Source organism: Tachysurus fulvidraco, chromosome 19, assembly GCF_022655615.1.
Source record: "Tachysurus fulvidraco isolate hzauxx_2018 chromosome 19, HZAU_PFXX_2.0, whole genome shotgun sequence".
NCBI classification, from domain to species: Eukaryota; Metazoa; Chordata; class Actinopteri; order Siluriformes; family Bagridae; genus Tachysurus; species Tachysurus fulvidraco.
The window spans coordinates 1040101-1065621 of NC_062536.1; the positions used below are offsets into that span (position 1 = coordinate 1040101).

General features: G+C 39.3%; 5 protein-coding genes across 5 annotated transcripts; 2 read left to right on the top strand and 3 right to left on the bottom strand.

The window, feature by feature from the left end:
- The first annotated feature begins 2347 nt into the window (after positions 1 to 2347).
- On the top strand, positions 2348 to 2758 carry LOC113663779 (histone H4). The gene has a single exon (XM_047804334.1). The coding sequence runs from the start codon at positions 2398 to 2400 to the stop codon at positions 2707 to 2709; it is 312 nt and encodes a 103-aa protein (XP_047660290.1). The 5' UTR covers positions 2348 to 2397; the 3' UTR covers positions 2710 to 2758.
- A 425-nt stretch (positions 2759 to 3183) lies between these two features.
- LOC113663778 (histone H2B-like) lies at positions 3184 to 3693 on the top strand. The gene has a single exon (XM_027179220.2). It carries the CDS (start codon positions 3220 to 3222, stop codon positions 3592 to 3594), a length of 375 nt encoding a protein of 124 aa, XP_027035021.2. The 5' UTR covers positions 3184 to 3219; the 3' UTR covers positions 3595 to 3693.
- Positions 3694 to 5224: 1531 nt separating this feature from the next.
- LOC113663771 (histone H3) lies at positions 5225 to 5812 on the bottom strand. Its single transcript, XM_027179215.2, has one exon. The coding sequence runs from the start codon at positions 5680 to 5682 to the stop codon at positions 5272 to 5274; it is 411 nt and encodes a 136-aa protein (XP_027035016.1). The 5' UTR covers positions 5683 to 5812; the 3' UTR covers positions 5225 to 5271.
- A 365-nt stretch (positions 5813 to 6177) lies between these two features.
- LOC113663764 (histone H2A-like) lies at positions 6178 to 6715 on the bottom strand. Its single transcript, XM_027179210.2, has one exon. It carries the CDS (start codon positions 6691 to 6693, stop codon positions 6232 to 6234), a length of 462 nt encoding a protein of 153 aa, XP_027035011.2. The 5' UTR covers positions 6694 to 6715; the 3' UTR covers positions 6178 to 6231.
- A 410-nt stretch (positions 6716 to 7125) lies between these two features.
- LOC113663758 (histone H1-like) lies at positions 7126 to 8058 on the bottom strand. The gene has a single exon (XM_027179204.2). It carries the CDS (start codon positions 7835 to 7837, stop codon positions 7217 to 7219), a length of 621 nt encoding a protein of 206 aa, XP_027035005.2. The 5' UTR covers positions 7838 to 8058; the 3' UTR covers positions 7126 to 7216.
- Positions 8059 to 25521: the final 17463 nt, after the last annotated feature.

Genomic DNA, 25521 nt, shown 5'->3' on the forward strand with positions numbered 1-25521 from the left:
TTACAAATAGATTCAGGTTACTATTATTATTAGTAGTAGTAGTAGTAGTTTGTTTGTTTTTTAACCCAGTGCTACATTTGCACATTTTAGAATATTGCTTCTACTGCGACTTCTAACAAAAACAACAAGAAGAAAACTAATATAAAAGCAATAAATTGCATAATTAAACCTTCACTGTTATGAATACTATTTGATGTTATATGTTGTTGGCCAAATTTCAAAATTGCAACAATACATTTAGTTCTTGACTAATAATCATTAGAAGTAGAGTACAATTTTCATATACAGTTAGGTCCATATATATTTGGACACAGGCACAATTTGTTTTTTTTAGGTACAGTATTTACCAAAACATATCGAAGCTATAGTTGTATTTTTATAGTGGACTGAAAGTCTCTCAGCTTTAATTTGAGGGTATTTAAATCCAAAATGGAGGAAGGTTTTAGGAATTACAGCTCTTGAGAGTAGCCAGCCCCTTTTTTCAAGGGACCAAAAGTAATTGGACAGTTGAATCAAAAGCTATTTCATGGACAGGTGTAGGCTTCATTATTTCTTCATCAATTAAGCAGGTAAAAGGTCTGGAGTTGATTCTAAGTGTGGTCTTTGGTGATGTCCATGGGCTCCAGACTTCAGGCAGTCATTGCCTGCAAATGATTTTCAACAAAGTATTATAAATGAACATTTTATTTATGATTATATTCATTTATCCAATTACATTTGAGCCCATGAAAATGTGGAGACTGTGTATACAAATGGTTACAGTTCCTGAACCTATTACTTTTTAATTTTATTCAATCCCTTGTATTAAATCTGAACATCTGCTCTTCAAATGCATCTTTTAATTTTTTTTTTTCATTTTCAATTTATTCTGTTGCATACATAGCCAAACGTGTGTGTGTGTGTGTGTGTGTGTGTGTGTGTGTGTGTGTGTGTGTGTGTGTGTGTGTGTGTGAGAGAGAGAGAGAGAGAGAGAGAGAGAGAGAGAGAGAGAGAGAGAGAGAGAGAGAGAGAGAGAGAGAGAGAGAGAGACAGTGAATAATAACCAGTTTATATGTTGATTTCCAGATTCTGGCAGTGACACACACACCTATCACAATCACACTGCATTGCTCTGCTTTCAGTACAACAGAGTGTACAGTGTATCAGACTCTATTGTTCAGCTGTTGTCTTGTTTATCTATATCAAACAGAATCTACTTATAGACCCCACACACCCCTCACACACACTCTTCACCCTCCTGCCGTCTGGAAAAAGGTACTGAAGCATTTGGGCCCTCACGACCAGACTGCGTAACAGTTTCTTCCCACAAGCCATCAGACTTCTCAATAACTGAACTGTACTATACTGAGCACAACATTACTGTCTTTGTTTTATGTAGCACCCTGATCCTGGAGAAACGTTGTCTCATGTCACTGTGTACTGTAACAGCTATATATGGTTGTAATGACAATAAAAGCTTCTTGACTTGACTTGACTTGATATACATGTAATCTAAAATAGCTGTTCAAATGATCCCATTTAGAGTGAGTCCTGTGTCTAGACGGTGTCGACTAAATATTTCAAGTAGAACAGTGACATTTTGTTTTGACCCACGTTTGATATTTGAATTTTGACTTCGATGAGTTTCAATTGACTTTCTTTGTGAATGGCACTGAGTTTTAGTATGAGATTTGTTTTGGAGACAATATAGCACATTTAGACTATAAACCTTATAGATTCTGTAATATTTTGTGTTTTACAGCTGATAAAATGACTCCTGAATGTTGTCTTTACATTCCTTTCTGTGTTGCTTGTAATCTACTATCAGGGTTAAACATGGGCTCGGTTTATAATGTACCCAGACAAACGGGAAACAGCGGACCTCCTAGTAGTGGACCTAGGAGTATAGAATACAGTTCTCAAGCCACAGATGTGCTCAAATGTATGTTTTACATCTAAACAGTGCAGGTTAATGTTGTACAAGCATAGAGTGCTCTTACTAACCTCTATACATTGTTGGGTGTTGGTCTGTATATTTTTATTAAAATACTCACTTTGTATACCTTGGGTTAAATTCTACTACTATTACTACTCCTACTACTACTATTAAGACTTATAGCAACAACAAGAACAACAACAACAACAATAATAATAATAATAATAATAATAATAATAATAATAATAATAATAATAATAATAATAATCCTTGCGTGTACAGAGAGGTTGCAGCAGAAAAATACACTAGTAAGTTAAAAGCTGTGGCTTTCTCTTTGTTCATGAACGGCTTCTATTGTGTGAGCGCTGGTCTTAGACCCGCCTCCTTGCCTGTTCTCAACTGGGTCCAGGAGATGGAGGATAAATATTCGGCCTCTGTGTGGTGTATTTTATTGAGCGGCTTCACTTCGATACAGCAGCATCATGTCTGGTAGAGGTAAAGGTGGTAAGGGACTCGGCAAAGGGGGCGCAAAGCGTCATCGTAAGGTCCTTCGCGATAACATCCAGGGAATTACTAAGCCGGCTATTCGCCGTCTGGCTCGCCGTGGCGGTGTTAAGCGTATTTCCGGCCTGATTTACGAAGAGACTCGCGGTGTGCTGAAAGTCTTCTTGGAGAACGTCATCCGCGACGCCGTCACCTACACCGAGCACGCCAAAAGAAAGACCGTCACCGCCATGGATGTGGTGTACGCTCTGAAACGCCAGGGACGCACTCTGTACGGCTTCGGCGGATAAACGTTCAACACCGGACCACGTCAACCCAACGGCTCTTTTAAGAGCCACCCAAATATCCACAAAGAGATCTTCCTTCTTTATCGCGCACGTGTGTGTGGACGCAAATGACGTCAAAAGCCGTATAAAGCAATATCCAATATATATTTATATATGTATGTTAATTGATTTGATCTACATTTATATTTTTTTACATCGGGTGTTTGTGTGATGCAAATGACATCAAAAACCGTATAAAATGAAATTTATATAATAGATTCTATTAATTCCAGTATTATACAAGTCAGTTCGTGTATATGCCTCTTGATTTTAACTCTTTTTCTTTCATAGTGTGTGTGAAACGCGTGTAAAGTTTGTGGTAGAAACAGGACCCCCCCCCATCAGGAGCTTTGGGATTATGACCAATAACACATGTTTGTTCTCTTGTGCCTAATAACAATGTCAGACTGTAAATAGAGCAGCCGCTAGGTGGGTGTTACTCATTCTCTCGCAGTTCACTCGAACAGCAACACCATGCCTGAACCAGCTAAGACCGCGCCCAAGAAGGGATCCAAGAAAGCCGTGACCAAGACGACAGGGAAAGGCGGCAAGAAGCGCAGAAAGACCAGGAAGGAGAGTTACGCCATCTACGTGTACAAAGTCCTGAAGCAGGTGCACCCTGATACCGGGATCTCCTCTAAGGCCATGGGCATCATGAACTCGTTCGTCAACGACATTTTTGAGCGCATCGCCGGTGAGTCTTCTCGTCTGGCTCACTACAACAAGCGCTCCACCATCACCTCTAGGGAGATCCAGACTGCCGTGCGTCTGTTGCTTCCCGGAGAGTTGGCCAAGCACGCCGTGTCTGAGGGCACAAAGGCCGTCACCAAGTACACCAGCTCCAAGTAAAGCGCCTTAGCGCCGTCTTTATCAACACAAAGGCTCTTTTTAGAGCCACCCACTTTTTCATACAACGTGCAAATCTCCTTTCTGCGTTGGACACACACACACACTTTCACGTATGTATTTCATCAGTGCTTCTGTATTTTAATTTGTTGTATAAATGAAATGATTAGTGAAGTTCTCTAGGTAGACAACATACATCTGTCACCAAGCCCTTTATCAACAGATCTGACTAATCACTAGTCTAAGTAGGATTTAGTGTAAATTCAGTAGTCAGGGTTGTGAAAAGTGACTTTTTAATGGACTTGAATATTAGATTGTGGAAATAAACTAAATTCTCATTATCTAAGCTCATCAACTCCTTTCAGGATTTTAGTATGGAATTTAAACTGATAGCTATGGTCACTAGCAGGTTAGCTAACATTAGGCTAACGATTATATTTACATTTAATTCTTCTTCTACTACTAATCTTTGCATTTTTAACACCTACACTTCAATAGACTCATTTACTTCAATTACACACATATCAATATATACTTAATACACTTAATTATATACTGCATTAGTTACATTATTTTTAGTATATTGGTTTGTTTATTTTATTAAAAAAACTTTAAACAAATATTTTATTATTGGGCTTTTTTAATTATATTGATTAGTTTATAAAACATTATGTAAAGGTGAAAAATGTTCTGTAGATACACAGTTTTGTTGATTTTGATGAGTTTGAACAATAGAAGAATTCATGAAGTTTGAAAGCTGAGTTTATTTAATGCTTTTCCATAATACAAAGCAGTGAAAAGTGATTCAGTCACATAGACTGTTGTTCTAACTGTGTGAAGAGTAAATGTGAACACAGTAATCATAAATACATGTCACTAACTGTAAAAGAAATTGTTCATAAGAAAATACAACAATCCTTTTCTGCCATCTGCTGGTAAAACGATGTTATGACATGAAGCAATGTGTGTAATCTGTTAACCCTTTTATCATTTTAGCATTTTCATTTCATCAGCTGTAAAACAAAATATTACAGAACCTATAAGGTTTATAGTCTAAATGTGCTATATTGTCTCCAACACTAATCTCAGTCTAAAACTCAGTCATTCACAAAGAAAGCTCATTGAAGTCAAAATTATATATATATATATATATAGCGAAAGAAAGATTTCAAAAGCATGCTTTTTTGTAAGTTGATGAAGATTAGTTTATTAACTTTATATCTTTAAAACACATAAAACACCCACGTTTGGACATCAATGCCTGTACTGGGTGTTTTAGTTGCAAAACTTAAATGTAAGAAACGTATTCGACTAAATTTATTACAAAGAACTTTTCAAATGTGTTAAATTGATTGTATTTTTTTCTTCCGGCAGCAACAGGATGAAGGAATTTACGACATTACGTCAGGACGTATGAGAACTGGCGAACTTGATTATTAAACTGATTCATTAAAACGAGCAGTTCGAACTTCCAATTACACGAGAGGGATATATATATATATATATATATACACACATACATACATACATATATATACACACACACACACACACACACAAAGTGAACTTTATACAACAAACCCTGAGCTCACACACACAGATATGAAGAAGTGCTCATTTACCAGAGAGAATGTGGCGGCTCTTAAAAGAGCCTTTGTGTACATTAGACAGAATTGAGAATTAAGCGCGCTCTCCGCGAATACGGCGGGCCAGCTGGATGTCCTTAGGCATAATGGTCACTCTCTTGGCGTGAATAGCGCACAGGTTGGTGTCCTCGAACAGACCGACCAGGTATGCCTCGCTAGCCTCCTGCAAGGCCATGACGGCCGAACTCTGGAAACGCAAGTCGGTCTTGAAATCCTGAGCGATTTCTCTGACCAGGCGCTGGAAGGGCAGCTTGCGGATAAGCAGCTCAGTAGACTTCTGATAACGGCGGATCTCCCTCAGAGCCACGGTGCCGGGCCTGTAACGGTGAGGCTTCTTCACGCCGCCGGTAGCCGGGGCGCTCTTGCGAGCAGCCTTAGTGGCGAGCTGCTTCCTGGGCGCTTTGCCACCAGTGGACTTACGGGCGGTCTGCTTGGTTCTTGCCATGGCGTCGAGCTGTGAACTTCACGGAGGAAAAACACACAATAAACGGCACTGGCGAACGCTGTCTATTTATAAGCCCTAACGCCGCCCTGTTCTCATTGGGCGGGTTAAAAGCACACGTTTGCCATTGGATAGAACGTGTTACATCACCCGATGACTATTGGACCGTTCTCTGTCACGGACACAGTTTGATACCCAAACCGCCCGCCCCTATTTTACTGGCGCTCTCAGTAGCACAGCGCTTTTGTTTTCTGTCAGCAACCTACTGTCTCTTTGTGTCATTTAGACAGCAGGCTTCATTATTTATTATCGTTATTATTATTATTATTATTATTATTCATTTTTATAATTATTAATGTTGTTTTCCGTCATGTTTTTAAACAAGACCAGTTAATATTAGTGTTAGATTTTAACACTTATTTGGGGAAATTGTCTTTATAAACTTGACACTCACAGTATTAATAAAAAGTAGGAAATTGCACTTTTTCAGTAAAAGTGGGTGGCTCTTAAAAGAGCCTTTTTGGGTGGTGAGAAACGCAGCGCTGAGCGAGTTTACTTGGTCTTGACGGCTTTCTCGGTCTTCTTGGGCAGAAGTACGGCCTGAATGTTGGGCAGTACACCTCCCTGAGCGATGGTCACTCCTCCGAGCAGTTTGTTCAGCTCCTCGTCGTTACGCACAGCGAGCTGCAGGTGACGGGGAATGATACGGGTCTTCTTGTTGTCACGGGCAGCGTTACCGGCCAATTCGAGGATCTCAGCAGTCAGATACTCGAGCACAGCGGCCAAGTAAACCGGAGCGCCGGCACCGACGCGCTGGGCGTAATTACCTTTACGCAGAAGCCTGTGCACACGACCCACGGGGAACTGCAGTCCGGCCCTGGATGAACGAGTCTTGGCCTTAGCCCTAGTTTTACCGCCGGTTTTGCCTCTTCCGCTCATCTTATAGTTCAGATACGTTGTAAGAACAACACCGAAATAACAGCGCTGTTCTTCTAGCACTCTGTCATATAACATCACGGCATCGCTCTTATTGGCTAACATACTTGTGACGGAAGAACCAATCCGAAACACGCCGTAGAATTCCAGGGTCAGTCCTATTCTATTGTACGTCACACGCCCCTCCCACTGCCGTTTGTGTGTGTGAGAGAGAGAGAGAGAGAATGAATGAAATTAAAATAAATAAAGACTAAATGCATATCATTGTAGAGAGAAAATATTTTGTAAACTGATTTATGATCAGTATCTTAATTATTCACTGGTTTTATATCTATAAAGCATATATTAGTACAGAAGAGAGTAAAGACAAATGTACATGGATTTAAAATGTAAACTGTCCAATTGTCCCTAGTTGTTCATACGTTTATGTGAAGGTGAATGTACAAGTCTGTAGCTGCCTAAACACTCGGTACAGAATCCACTAAAGTCACCATGACGTCATCATTTTGTTTATCAGAATAGGAAACAGCTCTTTAAGGGAAAACATGGGTGGCTCTTAAAAGAGCCATTTGAGGAGTAAAAAAAAACATAAGAAACACGTTTACTTCTTCTTGGGAGCCTTTTTGGCCTTCGCTGCTTTGGGCTTTACAGCCTTTACCTTCTTGGGGGTCGCCAGCTTTTTGGCCCTCTTGGGGCTCTTGGCTGCTTTCTTGGGAGTCGCCGGCTTTTTGGCCTTCTTGGGGCTTTTGGTGGCTTTCTTGACGGCAGCGACGGGCTTCTTTGTCTTCTTGGGAGACTTCTTGGCTGCGGGTTTCTTGGCCGCTACTTTCTTGGGCTTCTTAGCCGCGGCGGGCTTTTTGGCGACCGCCTTTGTCGCTTTGGGCGCGGCTTTCTTTGCGGGCTTCTTCACTTCGGTCTGCTTCTTGTTCAGCTTGAAAGATCCAGACGCGCCGGTCCCTTTGGTCTGCACCAGAGTGCCTTTAGTAACGAGGCCCTTGACGGCGAGCTTGACGCGAGAGTTGTTCTTCTCCACGTCGTATCCGCCGGCAGCCAAAGCTTTTTTCAGGGCGGCAAGAGACACGCCGCTTCTCTCCTTGGACGAGGAAACCGCTTTGACGATGAGCTCGCCGACGCTAGGGCCTGTTTGCCTGGTCCTTGAAGCTGCCTTCTTCTTGGGCGCTTTGGCCGGCGCAGCGGCGGGAGCGGGAGCGACTTCAGCCATCTCTCTCTCTCTCTCTCTCTCTCTCTCTCTCTCTCTCTCTGGGAGCTAATATTAGAATAAACGAGTGTAACGCTGTGTAACACAGGAACCTTCCTCCTCTCGACCGGGGGGCCGGGCTTAAAAGTGAGCATGAGAACGTTGTAGACTCAACCCAGCCGTGGCTGAATGACTGCGCTTCCGAGACACAGTGACAAGTGTGTTTTCTCACGGCGTTTCTAAGCGAAAATACGACGCTGCAGACAAGATCCCGAGCGTCCAGCAACATGTTTGTTGAGCAGAGACTTTGTTGCTCGCTACGAGCTCACGTCGGGTCTCGGGAAAAAGGACAATGTCGTGCAGCTAGCACAAAAGTGCCCGTCGCGTCTGGTGCTCGCTCCGGCTTGAAGCGCATGTGGGGCGATGTGGCGTGTAAAAACTAGACAAAAAGAGGCTCGGGGCTTGTAAGTCGTGTTTACTGAGTTGTGGGAGAACCTTGTGAATGACACTGATGTATTTGCAGCGTTGAGTGCTGTGTGTAATAATTGTAACGGAGCTCCGTTTTTGCTGCGTAAAGCACATGTATACTAGAGACAGACAGTCAGTGCGAGTTGCAGGTGTCCATTTGCATGTGTCTTTGTTTCTGTTTGGTTTTCTGTTTAGTGTTGTTGTGTTCCCTTGTTTGTGCTTGCACCTTTATCATGATCTGGTGTTCCACACTCTGGCCTGGCGCAAGCTCTCTCTCTCTCTCTCTCTCTCTCTCTCTCTGTGTAAGTAAGACTCCCTTCTCCCTGACAGCGCTCAATAAAACTTCAGCTAGTGATTAAAGAAATTATTTTTTTGTTTTTATTTATTTAATTATTACTTCTGATTGAGTAATCAATTATATGAAAGTAGTTACATTTTTTTACAACATTAAAGGAATAAAAAGAATAAACTTTTCACTTTTCACAAATTCCTTATTAATCTACAAAATGAGTTGAAATTTTTTTTCAAGAATTCATTTCAAATTTTCACCTTCTAACATTCACATAAAAAATCACTAGATCTCAGCTCAGAACGAGCTCTTATATGAAACGTCACTTCACATGTTTACTCACAGTTCATGTTAAAGTCTGTAATCCACCTGAATTGACAGTTCACCGTTTATCAGTTCAGTATAAATAAATGGACCAAAGAGAGAAAAGCACCAGTGGGCAGAGAGATGACCCTGATGTAGAGCTAAGAGTCCTGGTGCCACCCACTGTACTTTTAGTTAGTGTATATTAGGGTATGCAGCTAGATTTTCTTTGCTGTCAATTTATTTAGCTAAAAAATATTACATGAGGCTCTGTTTTTAATTCTGGTCATTTCTTTACACTGTCCATGTTCTCCTACCATTGTGAGTCTAGCTCCCCTGTCCTTATTTGTCCTGAGTCCTCATGTTCTGTCTGTTATTTCTTGTCATTTGGATCATTAAAGCAATAATCTGTCCATAGCTGCTTTCCCCCTCCTAAATGTTCATGGTTTTTACCTCTTATATTAATAGATATGACATCAGTATATATAATTAATTGTGTATTAATAAAGTGTTCATTTTCAGTAAATCATACTAATACAAAGTCTATGTAATAGAGTATGTTGATTATTCTGGGGAAGGAACAGATTGATCTTTTGTCCTTTACCTGGTCTCTACTCAGGAGCGCTGCTTCTTTAGTGTCTTTACATATAATAGTGAAGTCCTTTGGGGAGATTTTCTTTTTGTTGTTTTTTTTTTTTTCACCCTTAAAATAAGGATAAAGCATCATAGGGTCTGGGGTTTATTATATTTAATAAAAATCACATTCAATAACCAATAAACAAATATAATGCATTTATTGACAGTCACTATAACTCTAATGTATAACATTTTTAAATGCTGTCTATGTTCAGTTTAACATTCTTACTGGGTTTAAGTCTGATGTAAGACAACATTTTAATAAAAATGCAAATACATGATTTAGTAATAAAAGTCTTATTCTGTCCTTTTTCTTATCCTAACATCCCCATGTTTGTTTTGCTGATCCACAGTCACCTTGTTTGAAGTTCAGGACTTAAGGCTTGGAATAATAATTTAAATAAAACACAAGAGATTATTCACATTAGTCACAAAAAGACATCATTGCTATAATTTTGTGTAACTACACAGAAAATCTATTGTACCTAGGGTAATATAATATCCAAGCTCATACTGAGCTGGAATTAATGGATGTCTGTATAAAATTGTGATAATGATGTGGCTAAACAAAGAAAGCTAAAAACATAGTGTAAAATGTATACACAGTGTGTGAAAATCAAATATTCTGAATATGATCTTCAGTCAAACCCAAGACCAAGGATTTTCGTTCATTTTCTGAATTTGTCACATCTAAGGGGAACTTTTTGGTGGACCCAGAGTTTTAGTGATACAGTGTAAAGAAACCGAGTGAAAAGGAACTGAGTGAAAAGTTTTAATTAAGTTGATGAAACATAATTAGAATAGTGATAAAGAGCATGTCGAACCATGTAGACATTGTAGACATAAAAAAACCTCACAATAGTTACATATAGTTGAAGGTTATTATTATTATTATCATTATTATTATTATTATTATTATTATTAGTAGTAGTAGTAGTAGTAGTAGTAGTAGTAGTAGTAGTAGTATTGTTGTTGTTGTTGCTGTTGTTGTTTGTTTGTTTAACCCTGTGCTACTTCTGCACATTTTAGAATATTGCTTCTATTAACTATCATCAACAACAACCACAAGAAAACTAATATAAAAGCAATAAATTGGATAATTAAAGCGTCACTGTTATGAATACTATTTCATCTTATAAGTTGTTGGCCAAATTTCAAAGTTGCAACAATACATTTAGTTCTTGACTGATAATCTTTAGAAGTAGAGTACAATTTTCATATACAGTTAGGACCATATATATTTGGACATAGGTGCAATTTTAGATTTTTTTTTTAGGTATTTACCAAAACATATCCAAGTTATAGTTGTATATTTATAGTAGGCTGAAAGTCTCTCAGCTTTAATTTGAGGGTATGTAAATACAAATTGTCCAAAACCAAAAGTAATTGGACAGTTGAATCAAAAGCTGTTTCATGGACAGGTGTAGGCTATTCCTTCATTATTACTTCATCAATTAAGCAGGTAACAGGTCTGGAGTTGATCCTAAGTGTGGTATTTGCACTTGGAATCTGTTGCTGTGAACCTACATCATGCCTTCAAAGGAGCTCTCCATGCAAGTCAAACAGGCCATCATTAGGCTTCATAAACAAAACAAAACCATCAGAGAGATAGCAGGAACATTAGGAGTGGCCAGATCAACAGTTTGGTAGATACTGATAAAAAATAGAATGCAATGGTGAGCTCAGCAACATAAAAAGGCCTGGCCATCCACGGAAGACCACAGTAGTAGATGATAGCAAACCATTCATAAGCCTCAAGAATAGAAAGGCAAGAGTAGAAAAAAAAACATCTAAAGAAAAAAAAGCCTGACCGGTTCTGGAAAAGCATTCTTTGGAACCAAACAGATGCCAAAAAGTTTAATACTGAATATAATTTCTCTACACATCATGTCAATATTTATTAAGAAGTGGATGGTAGCAGGAATAACAAGAGTACAGGACATTTCATATGTATTTAAAAAGGAGTTTCTACCAGAACAGTTTGTTATGGATGCAATGCAAGACACAAAAGAGGAATATGATCAGAAAGAACTGAGGGACAAATATAAAATAATCAAAGATCCAAAACCAAAGAAGTGGATTAGGACAATAGATAACACGGAAGCCAATGTCAGAAAGCCTAGAGATCATTAAATCATGGCAGACTGTGTCAAAAGCAGCGCTTAAATCAAGAAGCAGCAAGATGTTTATCAGCCCAGCATCCATGGACCGAAGAATGTCGTTAACCACCCGGAGAAGAGCCGTTTCAGTGTTTTGTGCTGGACAAAAACCAGACTGAAAAGGTTCAAAAAGGCCATTTTTATCCAAATATGACCGCAATTGCGAAGCAACAACCCTTTCAAGGACTTTGCTTATGAATGGTTAGTTGGATATCGGTCTGTAATTGTCCATGTTTAGGTGGTCTAGGCCTGTTTTTTTAAGAATCGGCGTCACCACAGCCATTTTTAGATCTGCTGGAACAACGCCGGACGACAGACTACAGTTAATCATATGTGTTACAAAGGGTGCAACATCAGGGACACACAACTTAAGCAGAACAGTAGGTATAGGATCAAGTTGACAGGATGTGGAATTTAACTTCGCAATTAAATCGCATATGGCAACTGGAGTAGTTAAAGTGAAAGCAGAGAGAGAGTTTGTAGGATGAGCTGAATCAGCAAACATTAAATGAACATCTGAATCACGTACCTGAGGAGTGTTTTTGGCAATGGATGCAGTGATTAACTGTAATTTGTCAGAGAAGAATTTTGAAAAGCTATTTGCAAGCCGTGGGTAGCACGTTCGCCTCACACCGCCAGGGTCGGGGTTCGATTCCCGCCTCCGCCTTGTGTGTGCAGAGTTTGCATGTTCTCCCCGTGCCTCGGGGGTTTCCTCCGGGTACTCCGGTTTCCTCCCCCGGTCCAAAGACATGCATGGTAGGTTGATTGGCATCTCTGGAAAAATTGTCCGTAGTGTGTGATTGCGTGAGTGAATGAGAGTGTGTGTGCCCTGCGATGGGTTGGCACTCCGTCCAGGGTGTATCCTGCCTTGATGCCCGATGACGCCTGAGATAGGCACAGGCTCCCCGTGACCCGAGGTAGTTCGGATAAAGCGGTAGAAAATGAATGAATGAATGAATGAATATTTGCAAGCCCCACAGAACCCGACATAGCAAGTTGTGGTGGATTTTTGAGTTTGCTAACCATAGCAAAGAGCGACTTCGGCCTGCACTTGGAATTCCTAATGGTAGAGGTAAAATAAGAGGATTTTGCATCGTTAAGAGCAGTACGGTACTTATGCCAGTGTTCTTTAAAAGCCAAGATATTCAAATGCTGTAACGTCATGCAACTCTATCTTTGAAATCTTAATAGTCTCACGGCAAACTACAGCCAGCCCACCACCTCGACGATGAAGACGTGGCTGAGCGAAGTAGATGTACCCAGGGGGAGTTAAGAGATTCAGGTTGAGAAGGTCATTAGGCATCTGCCAGGTTTCAGTCAGAAGTAGCATGTCCAGGTTTGTATCAGTGATTATGTCATGCAACACCGAAGCTTTAGTAGTCAGAGAGCGAGTGTTCAGCAGCGCACATCGCAGGTCTGAAGATGAACCTCTGCAATTTTGGAGGTCAGGATCAAAACGCAATGATCTTAGATTTCCAAAGTTAACAGATCGATTTTCCAGCTTCGTTGCGCCCGACGCACGGGTGTTGGTAGAGACGACCGGAATATTATTGGAGGACGAGTGGTGATAAGTCAGAAGTTTCTTCTGCGAGCGATGTATGTAGCGCGGTCGGCGTAAGATTCCAAGTTGTTCACACCATTTATAGGTGTCCGGAGCCAATCGAAACAGCCCTTTAAATGTTTTGAGATGAGCTGCAGAGAATTGTAAAGCCATCTCGGGGAAACTAATTTGATAAACGTCATTCAATGAAAGCACGAACCAAAAAAGGCCAAAAAACAAAGCCTGCAAATTGATACGTTGCAACGCAACCTACAACAACAGTTTAACGGTTTAAACTACGTTAGCCAGAACCATATCAAATCCAAAATCCACAGGATCCACTGAAGGGAAGGCTACCCAACCATACCAAGGATTTATGCCACAGAATGATAGAGAGAGGGGAGACTCACAATATCAGATGTTGCGAGGGATATGAGGATAGAAATGGAGAGGGCTCGTAGCCGAATCTGTGTGACAGGATCACGAGAACAGCCAGGTCAGTTATCCAGAAAACTTTTTTTTTTTTAGCATGTTAGTAGTCCAGGAGTCGGTGTAAAATAATCCAGGGAAATAATCCAGAAAGGTTGATGCAAGAAAGAAAAAAGAAAAAAAAAAAAAAAAAAACAGACGTGACAACAGCAGACAAACAGGTACCAGCGTGAAGCGGCAGCACAGGTGCGCCTAGCATTCTCACACCGGAAGTGACATCATACATCTGTCACCAAGCCCTTTATCACCAGATCTGACTAATCACTAGTCTAAGTAGGATTTAGTGTAAATCCAGTAGTCAGGGTTGTGAAAAGTGACTTTTTAATGGACTTGAATATTAGATTGTGGAAATAATCTAAAATCTCATTATCTAAGCTCATCAACTCCTTTCAGGATTTTAGTATGGAATTTAAACTGACAGCTATGGTCGCTAGCAGGTTAGCTAACATTAGGCTAAGGATTATATTTACATTTAATTCTTCTTCTTCTTCTTCTTCTTCTTCTTCTTCTTCTTATTATTATTATTATTATTATTATTATTATTATTATTATTATTATTATTATTATTATTATTTTGTTTGCATTTTTAACACCTACACTTCAATAGACTTATTTACTTCAGTTACATACATTATTTTTAGTCTATTGGTTTATTTATTTTATTAAAACTTTGAATAAATATATTTTATTATAATAGTAAAGATAATTTGGTCGGGCTTTTTTAATTGTATTGATTAGTTTATAAAACATTATGTAAAGGTGAAAAATGTTCTGTAGATACACAGTTTTGTTGATTTTGATGAGTTTGAACAATAGAAGAATTCATGAAGTTTGAAAGCTGAGTTTATTTAATGCTTTTCCATAATGCAAAGCAGTGAAAGGTGATTCAGTCACATAGACTGTTGTTGTTCTAACTGTGTGAAGAGGTTTGTAAATGTGAACACAGTAATCATAAAATACGTCACTAACTGTAAAAGAAATTGTACATAAGAAAATACAACAATTCTGCTGGTAAAACGATGTTATGACATTAAGTAATGTGTCTAATCTGTTAATCTTCTGTAACTGAACATTTCTCCTCCTTTTATAGTGATGTCACGTTTACATACTTCCAGGTTACAACATTCACGTGTCATTCAACAAAACGTGACATTTTCACTTTGTAATCTTCAAAATCTTTATTAAGAGCAAACTTAAAGATATGTTAGTCCACCCAATTACCATATTTTCCCACCTCAGACACAAAATCCTTATTCATATTATTATTTTTATTCAGGAAAGGGAGCTTTTGTTGTACCACTCTGTTACAGACAATATGTTCACCATTAAGGTAGAAAAAGAAGAAATATATTTTTATAATCTAATGTTTTCCTTTATTCTAAAATGTCTATGGAAGCTTGTTTCTGCCTCGTTAAAAAAATATAAATAAATTATAATAATAATAATAATAATAATAATAATAATAATAATAATAATAATAATAATAAATGATCATTCTGACTTTATATCTCAGAATTCTGACTTTTTTCTCTGCAATTCTTGTGATTCTACCCTATTGCTTCATAATATAATGCACCATATATTTTTTCATTCTGACGGCATTCCTTCCGCTTACTGATATTCAATCTTGACTTTCAATTTTTCGATTTTAGATCTTGCTGTATGGTCATGGATAACATTATAGAGTATTATTTTCATTGTGCTTTCACAAATAGAGAGATCCTGATTTTACTGTGGAGGCACACTACATAGCCAGAAGCCAATGCATACAGATTTGGATGGATCATTTTGAACAACTTAAAGAAGATGAACACTTTGTTGACCGCTTTATTGACAAATGTCTCATTCAGTTTTGCTTCCAGCATTTTATTCAGGTAACACATTTAGTATAATGTCAGAGAATCATTTGTGACCCACCTGTGAAACCCAGCTAAAGCCACTTGACCTAATTTAGAGCTTCAAAGAAGCATGACCATAAAAATGATATAAATGCGCAATTAGTGATTATTGCTGTAAATGATAGAATAAAAACTAAACTATCAGTATATAATATTCAAACTTTTATTTATAACATGAAAAATACTGAAATTAGTGATTTTATAGACACTTCACTTTATATTTCTGCACAAATATACCTGAACTTGGCTTGTATACATTGACTTTATTCGTCTCTGTATTAATTTTTGACACAGAATCACCTGAAGATTCTTACAGTATATCATTCGTTTCAGGAACCTATTTCCTGTCATATGAAAATGTAAACAGACCATAATATTAAATCACAATAAAAATAATAGGGTCAGTGAAGGCAAGGAAGATATTGTGACTTAATTCAGAGCAGATATTTTTTTGTGTCATCACCAACATTTCAGGAACATCTTATCTGTTTTGTAGCTCAACTTCTGACAAGATAACCACACTATTTTGAATACATTTTAAAACTCTTTAGTGTCGAAACATCTATTGTTTACAGAGCACTAAAAACCCTAAATGGCCAAAAAATTACCTTAGCTTGGTTTTCTCAGGCAGGCTCACACTTTAGATTATATATTATCTTATAAATTTAATTTATATCTTAAATTAATAATTTAACCTTCAGTATACGTAGCATTTGTATACATACGATAATAGGAATTTTCCTTATTTCTTTCTATTATGAAGGAGGTTCTTGTTGAAACAGTAAAGTTCTTATTACCAGAGTTGTCATATAATATATAATATAAAACTCTTCTCTTCTTGTTTTAAATTCTCACTGAGGTCTAACCCCCCCTAAAGACGAAATCCTAGAACTGCCCCTGGTGTGGATGTAGCCTTAGGAACCTTGACCCTTACACTGTTAGAAATTACCAGCATTTCACAATAATTAACAGTATTATTTTACAGTAACTTGTTGTAATTAAGTTTCCCTGTAATATCCCAATGAATACCTGTAAAAACTACAGTATCCTTGGATTTTACAGCATTTAACTCTAATTTTACAGTAAAATCTTGCAATCTAGGACCTGCTGTTATATCACAACAAGGTCTGTAATATCACAGCAACACAGTGAAAAAAATTAAGGATTTCACAGCATTAAACAATATTATTACAGTGAAATATTGTACTGAAGTATGCACTGGGAAGTCACATGGCATAACTCTTTTGAACCATATACTGTATAAAAACATAGACGTGGTGACCCATAGACTCCTCAAGAGCAGTTTTCTCATTCCTTTCGACAAGGAAAGAGAAATGTGGAAAGAAAATGAAATAAGCACAAAAATTAATTACCATAAAGAAAATTCATTTCAGCATCTGGTGTTTGTAAAGTTTATAAAACGAATGATGGGACAAACATTACTATTTATGTGTGCACATTTCTGTACTTAGTCAAGGTTATCATAGATTAGCGGGGCTAACCGTTAGCTGTTTAACTTTAATAACGTAGTGATTCAAACGGTCCATGAAAAAATATTTTTCCAGTGGATATCCTAGTTACAACATTACTGAGCTAACTGGAGTAAGTTAGTCTCATGTCGTGTTCGACAACGGGAGGGTTTTAACACTATTGTTCCCACTTTTTTTTTCCAACAATTGAGTGAGCAATTTCAAAGTGCAAAAGAAAAAAAACACACATATTGTTGGTTGCCTTTGTGTAATTTCTCCATTTTCTTTCCAGGTCATCAGAGGGCAAGGCTAACCATCCTATTCAGTATCAGGCAGGCTAACTATCCTGTTAAGTGTCAGGCTAAGAGTGAGGAGAAATAGATTAGGTAGGTGACTAGTTAACATGCACCACAATGTTCAATTGTAAATTTGTTGGCTGTGAGCATGTGTCTGAGAATGTGTGTAACTATGTTCAGCACACAAAACTGCATAGCAATTCCTCCAATTATCACTACCAGTGTGGGGTGGTTGACTGCTCACGGAGGTACAGAAAACACACGGGACTGCAAATTCATATGTATAGGCAGCATAGGTCCTACCTGCAGGCTACTGGGCCTGTATTGCCTGGCACAACAGCTCTACCTAAATCCATGCTATTCATGCTATTCTCTGTGTTAACTATGTTACTGTCATGAACAACGAACCACCGCGGGAGCGTCGCCCTAGAGACGCGTCTCCAGAGTACTAACGCGCTTCCGGACTACACTTCCCATCAGCCACCTCTCCTCCTGATTACTCTGCCACCTGTTTCTCATCTCCCATTCACATAAATACCACGCTTCTACTTCATACCTGTGCGAGGTCTCGACTTGTATTTCTGCAGTCATTCTGAGCGTTTCCTTTTTTCCGTTTTCCCGTTATTACTTCTGCTCTCTCTTACTGACTTTCTGATTGTTTGCCGCCTGCCCCGACCTTTTGCCTGTCCCCAATTCTGATTCTGCTCACTGTCTGATATCGTGTTTTGCCTGCGCTGACTCCTGCTTGTTTGACTTCGCCTGTGTTTATCTTCAATAAACTCTGCTGCAAATGGATCCCCAGCCGTATGCCTCCTCCTCATTACAGTTACAGCCATGTGTCACTGCTGTGAACGTCAATACTGCAGAACTCCCCGCCACCCCCATGCTTGATCATTTAAGGTAACGTTACTTTGATCTAGTAGCGACATTCCTAACTCATTATTTTGTTTTCATTCTAGAAATCTACATGACCACAATAAATAATAATAATTATAATAATTGCATTTGTATAGCCCTTTGTATCTTAAGCAGATCGCAAAGTGCTCATAACACAATGTTGTATCTGTTCATTTCAGGTGACATGATGAAGCCCTCTGGATGGCTTATATCCATCGAGGGACATGTCATGATGGGCCCACACCCTTTCTTTTTACACGGAGTAGCTGCATTCTTCAGCAGCTATTAAGTATTCAACCTTGAGTATCCTGCTGCTGGATCTTCGATGCTGGAGTTCATTCAAAGGTATTTTATAAAGATCGCATTTAATATTGTAATTTACATTATAGTACAGGCTTCCAACTCAATGATTGTCAGGGTCGAAAATTCTGACAAACAAGGTCATACAACTCATTCAATTTCGCTCTGCAGATCAGTCTGGGTTTCTACACGTTATGCTGACAAATACCTGCCGGTCGAATCACAGCTATTTATTTTGTTTTGGGGCAGGCTATGTGATGATGATTTCAAAATGTCTATTGCGAAATGCGAATGTATTGAATGAAGTAGATGAAATTTCCTTTAAAAGCAGAACAAAATGCTCTCAGGCCCTTAATTGAAAAAGATGTTTGTCATACTTTCAACAGGGCTTGGTTTTAATTTACCAATTGCTTGAAGATACATTTCAGTGGCGGCGCACGTTGATATGGCCTCTCATAGTAGAAAATCAACCACTTTGCCTCAGGAAAACCTAACCTGATGCACCTTGGCTAAAAATAGCAAAATTATGGTGAGAGTAAGATCTAACAAGTTTGGATTATAAATCTATTAGGGTTTGATGTGGGGAAAAAGCACAGCAAAAAGCACACTTTGATAAGTGCTGTAAGTCTATTTAAAACTGAAACTATCTTTGCTTATTAACAGGTTATTAACCTGGGCATCAATCCTGAATAGGCTCAAAGACCAAGAAGCGGACAACAATGAACCCTCATGTGAGCACCCTTTTGAGGAAACTTATTGACTTTGAGTGGACATCATAGTTTTTTTTTTTTTTTTTTTTTTTGCAGCGGTAGTTGTCAGGCTCAGTTTTGAGTAGCCTTATTCTTTTTGTAATTTTTCAAGACAACTTTGCACTACAAGATTTTTACACAATGCTGTTGCGTGTGGACTCATTATAATGTTTGAGACTGAGAGGAGCACCTGACCCCTTTACGACATTCCTTCATCGCGCTCTCCCTTGCTCTCTTATCTTGCCATGAAGGCCTCATTCCCATCCTGTCCATTACTGTGACACAGCTAGTTGAATTGCAAGTTTGCACAATTTCTCTGCATTTTCTGCATTTTAAGATGACTTTTGACTAGAAAATTGAATTTCTTGAATTCATGAAGTTCTTGCATCTGCTGTACATTGAAAAATATTTATTTGTTAGTAAATGTGCCATTGGGCTAACACTCACTTTACCTCAGAGTTCTTTGTTGGGGGGAGGGGGTTAATTGTACAATGATTGTATATTCACAGTAAATGGAAGCTTCATCTGCATTTCTTTTACAGTAAGTTATTGGACAATTTTAGCATGACTTCCACAGTGTACTTTGTAAATTCACAGTAAATTATTGTCAACTTGTACATTACTTTCACAGTACACACTGTAAAAGTACAGGGCCTTGTTGTAATGATGTACTGCAAAAGATTGTAATTCCCCAGTAATGTACTGTAATATCACAGTAATTGATTTGTCATTGAAGCTGTGAAGTTACACTATACAGCTGTGCTTTTACAACAATACATTGTAATATCACAGATATAAAATTACAGTGAGAAATTGTTGTGAGTATATTTCACAGGATATTGCTGTAATCCTTACTGTAGAGTCATGCAAAATTTATCCAATTATTAAACGTAAAATTTTACAGTGTACAAATAATCAAGACTAGCACTAGACAGGTACATGTTTTTACTACAATGTAAAAACAAGTTTACCTCTTGCAAGATCGCCAGATGATTGGCTAGTTTTTGGCCAGAAACACCTCCCTAATTGTTGAAAATAGATGTCAGCTGGGGTAAATAACTGAGCCATGAAGGTTGTTTCAAGTGGGAATGTTATGCGCTGGAATTCAGCATTTATCTATCACACACAAACAGATATTTCTGATATTTTCTAGCTACTATATCATTAAAAGACATTGTAACGAGTCTGTCTGTTTCCCCTTGTTTCTGTCTGCTGTCATTTCCCTGCTGTTAATTGTTGACCCTGCCCACCTATCTGTTACCATGGACATTAACTGCACTCATTCTCTTCCCCAGGTGTCTTGTCTTAGTCTGTGATTGCCTCCATCTTGTGATTGGTTCTTGTTCCCTATATCTACTCTGTTTGTTCATTCCCCTGTTGTGAGTCATTGTTGGTGTTTGGTGTATTCTGTTGTCTGTTCCTGTTCCCTGTCCCGTTCAGTGTTCTGACCTGTTTTGCCTGCCTGTTTCTCGTTTTGTTCATTAAATAGTAAAACTGCATTTGGATCCTCACTTGCCTTTGTCGCACCATGTCACACCATGACAGATATATTCTAATTTTATTATATTTTATATTCTTGGTGTACAGTGTGTTCTAGCCAGATGTATTGCTATCAGTCAAGGGTAATGGCAAATCAAAAGTGGACCAGCAGCCTGCATCCTTATTTAAACCTTGCTTATATATATATATATATATATATATATATATATATATATATATATATATATATATATATATATATATATATATATAGGTATATATATATATATATATAGGTATATACAGCTCAGCCTGCTGTAGTCGTTCCCCCTGCGGCTACAGTTCGGCAGGCTGCTGAAGTCCCCGGAGCTGCTGCTGCACCAGACGAATTGGTGAGTGAGCCCCAAGCCCAGCCTGCATTCCAGGAGCCCACTGTAGCTGAAGTAACACCAGAGAAGCCCCTCTCAACTGAACCGGCCGCGGTGAAGCCATGCTCGGCCGAACCAGACCAGGACAAGCTGTGTCGGGCTGAACCAGACCAAGAAAGGCCGGGCCCAACTGAGGAAAGCCCAGTGGCTTCTGGTGCAGTGCTGGAGCTGCCTGCGCTGGCAGAGGCAGGCACAGAGGTGCAGAGCATTCGCCTGGAAACACCAGTGCAGGGGGATGGGGAGACGTGGAGATGGTGGATGAGCCCACGTTTAAAGTACCAACAAAAAGGAAAAAGAAAGGTAAGGGACAAGGAAAGAAACAGGCAAAAAAAAAGAGAAGAAGGCAGAGCAAAGGGGGTCAGGTAGTGATGACTCTGTCAGACTCTGTGTTAAATGTTGATTCCCAGGAGGAACAGTTAAATGTTGTCTACAGCGCTGAGAACATTAAAGATTTTTTTAAAAAACACTAAATGGCAGAAGAATGTGGCGATAGGAGTTTTTCCCTGATTGTAAGCAGTTTCTACACGATGTGAAACATTTTAGAAAGGAAGGAGCATTTATGGATGTAGAAGTCTTTCGTTTAAAGAAAATGATCACTAAAGTGAACAAGGAAAACTCTGATGACTAATAGTATGTGTGATGTTTTTTATACTAGAGAGGTTCTTACCCTCTATTGTATTTTATCAATTTTATTTTTCTTAATGACTGGAATCAATGTTGCGAGTCTAAATATTAATGGAGCAAAAGAACTTAACAAGAGAGTAAAGCTATATGAACTGTTAAAACAGAAGCGCATTGATGTTGCCATGCTTCAGGAAACCCACAGTGATGTCAGTAATGCTGCTGATTGGGTGAAAGAGTGGGATGGGTTGGCCATTTTAAGCCACAGCACAACACTCAGTGGTGGGGTTGCCTTGCTTTTTACTCGCAATTTTATTTCCTGTTCTTATTCAGTTGAAGAAATTTTAAATGGGAGTCTTTTAAAAGTGAAAACTTTTTATGAGGTTTTAGTTTTTATCTGTGTGTATGCTCCCACCAATGCAGTGGAGAGAATGGTTTTCTTAGATAAGCTTAGCAACATGATTGCTAGCTGCGACACTGCTGACGTTTTAATTTTGGCTGGTGATTTTAACTGTACTGCAGATATTTTGGTTCGGAACCACATAGAACCTCATGCAGCATCGCGTAAACGCCTGATGGAGATTATGGAGTCCCATGAGTTGGTTGATATATGGAGAAATCTCAATAAAAAAAACAGAGACAGTACACATGGGCCTATGCTATTGATAACACACTCTCCCTGGCAAGATTAGATCGTTTTTATGGTTTTAAGCATCGACTTACCCTTTTTACAAAGTGTTTTATTGTTCCAGTAGGTATCTCTGACCATAGTATGGTACCCTGTACAATCAGGAAAAAGAATGTAAAGCCTAGGAGTGCCTACTGGCATTTTAATACTGCACTTTTAGAAGATGCTAATGTTAGAGAGTCTTTAATTTTTTTATGGAATTGTTTTAAGTCTCAGAAGGCAGATTTTAGCTCATTACAGCAGTGGTGGGATGTGACTAAGTCACAAATTAAAGACTTTTGTCAACAGTACACTTTCAATGTCACAAGAGACATTGTTAGATCTCTGAAAGCTCTGGAGATAGAAATTGTGGAACTTCAGCGTTTGGAGGCCACAGGAAATCGAGGGCATATTAAAGCACTCGAGTAAAAAACCAAAATGAATGACCTGTTAGACATCACAGCACAGGGGGCGCTGGTGCGCTCATGCTTTAAAATCATGAATGAGAGACAGAGCATCCAAGTTATTTTTCAGTTTAGAGCAAAAGAATGGACAGAAGAGGTACATACATGCATTGTGAACAGATTCAGGGGGCCTCTCATCGGAGCCCACTGAAATTTGCAAGCAGACAGTAAGCTTCTACTCGAAGCTATACAGCAGTGAGCAGTCAGGGGCACAGTTGGTGGAGGAGAGTTTCTTGTTGGACCTTCCAAAGATCTCTGAGCAAGCAGCTAGGGAGCTGGACAAAGAGCTAACACTGGAGGAGCTTCACAAGGCTCTGCAGTGGCTGCAGAATGGACGGGCGCCAGGTATAGACGGTCTCCCTGTTGAGTTCTAAACGGCATTCTGGGCAGTTATAGGGCAGGACGTGCTGGATGTCCTAAGGGACAGCTTGAGGGAACGTAGACTCCCCTTGAGCTGCAGGAGGGCTGTCCTGACACTACTGCCAAAAAAGGGAGACCTGATGGATCTGAGGAACTGGCGCCCGGTGTCGCTACTGTGCACTGAACGTAAGCTGCTCTCAAAAGCATTATCATCGAGACTGACTAAGGTAATGGAGCAGATCATTCACCAGGACCAGATGTACTGTGTGCCTGATAGGTCTATATTCGACAATGTACATTTAATTCGTGACATTTTGGATGTCTCCAGACTATTGGGCTTAATGACTGGTCTGATTTTGCTAGATCAGGAAAAGGCATTTGACCGGGTTGAGCATGAATATTTGTGGAAGGTGCTGGAAACTTTCGGGTTCAACTCAGGTTTCATAGCCATGATCAAAGTGTTGTACAGTGACATTGAGAGTGTGCTGAAGGTTAACGGTGGTTTATGTGCCCCTTTTAGTGTGTACAGAGGTATTAAACAAGGCTGTTCTATGTCAGGTATGCTGTACACTCTTGCAATTGCAATACACAGATGACCTAGTAGTCATTTTAAACTCACAGAAGGATGTGAGTGTTTTAAATGATATTTTAGGGACTTTCAGATTTTATCTTCAGCTAAGGTCAACTGGGGAAAGAGTGAAGCCATTTTAGTTGGGGAGTGGGGTGGTGGGCAACCCCCAGTTGGAGGACTGGGGCTGGACAGAACTTTGTTTTTAATGGACACTAAAACGCTGGACATTTCCAGATTACCATTGTTTTATCGTAACATGTTCAAAATCTGGACCTTTAAAAAAAAAAAAAAAACAGAACAAATACAGTGGACCACTATACTGGCTGCTGGAGGATCCTCTGGTGTATGGCGGGCGCATGGAAATCTCCAGTGCGGCCGTTTTTGCGCTGTCCAGGACTCTTATCTCCGCAGGCATTGTGACACTCCGGGAGCTTGTGAAGAATGCGGGAGCTGACCTGTTGAAGGCGGAGGACCTGGTAGCAAATATGGGAATGCGGTCCCTGCATGTTGTCCCTCCAACACCACTGGAGGTCCTCCCTAACATCTGAGGAGCGTGTTCAGCTGAGGGACAATCAGTATACAGAGACTGCTCCTGCAGAGGAGGAACCCTTTCCTCAGCTGATCATCACTCCTGATCGACAGGTGTGAAGGCCCCCTCCTGGAGTGCCGGGGCGAGGCGGAGATGGACTTTGGGACAGTGTCAGTGAAGCTGCTCTACAGAGCCAGTGTTAAGGTTAGAAAAAACTGAGTGGGAGGGTCGACACCTCATGGAGAAGTGTTTTGGGTTTTAATGCTGATATTAAACCAGAATGGAGACACTGTACAAACCACCGTTGCCTAAAAGAGCTGCCGACCTCCAATGGAGGATTTTACATTGTATTCTCTCTGTGAACTCTTTTTATTTCTGATTTAAACCCTGATATTGCACACGACTATCCTTTTTGTTCACAGAGAGAAACTGTTTTTCATGCTTTTATTTACTGCTCCAGGTTACAGTGTTTCTTTGTGTTTTTACGGAGCATTTTAAGGTTGTTTTTACTGTTCAGTGTTTTTTGGTTTTAAGTATGTTAGGAAATATACCTGAGCCGGAGAAACCAGATTACATACAACACTGACTGTGAGGCCACAACGATACTAAAAAGGCTAATAAAATCAAGAATTTTAATTGATTTTAATTTTTTACAAAAGTATGAACAATGTTGATGGTTTTAAATGTGTGTAGTGTTGGGAGAATGCTTTGTGCTCTGTGGAGGAAGGAGAACTGAACTTTTAACCAGAGTTCAACTAATCACCCATGTTTTAATCAATGTAGAAACCATCTTAACATCTTTATTTATTTATTACAGTTTTTGCCCATTGCTTGCACACTAAATCCAAATGCTTAGACCAAAGCCTCAATACCTAAATTTCTTGTAGCATATGCTTAAACACAGTGTAACCATAGCTGAAACACATTGTCAACTTTTCACTTTGTTTGCAATTCTGTAGCACACTTATTGCGAAACACTACACACGTTTTCTTACATTAGACACATTTTTCAAAAAAGAAATCACCTGTTATCATTGGGAAAACACTCTGTTCAACATGCAAAACTCATCTGGCACTTACATACACACCTGAAAAC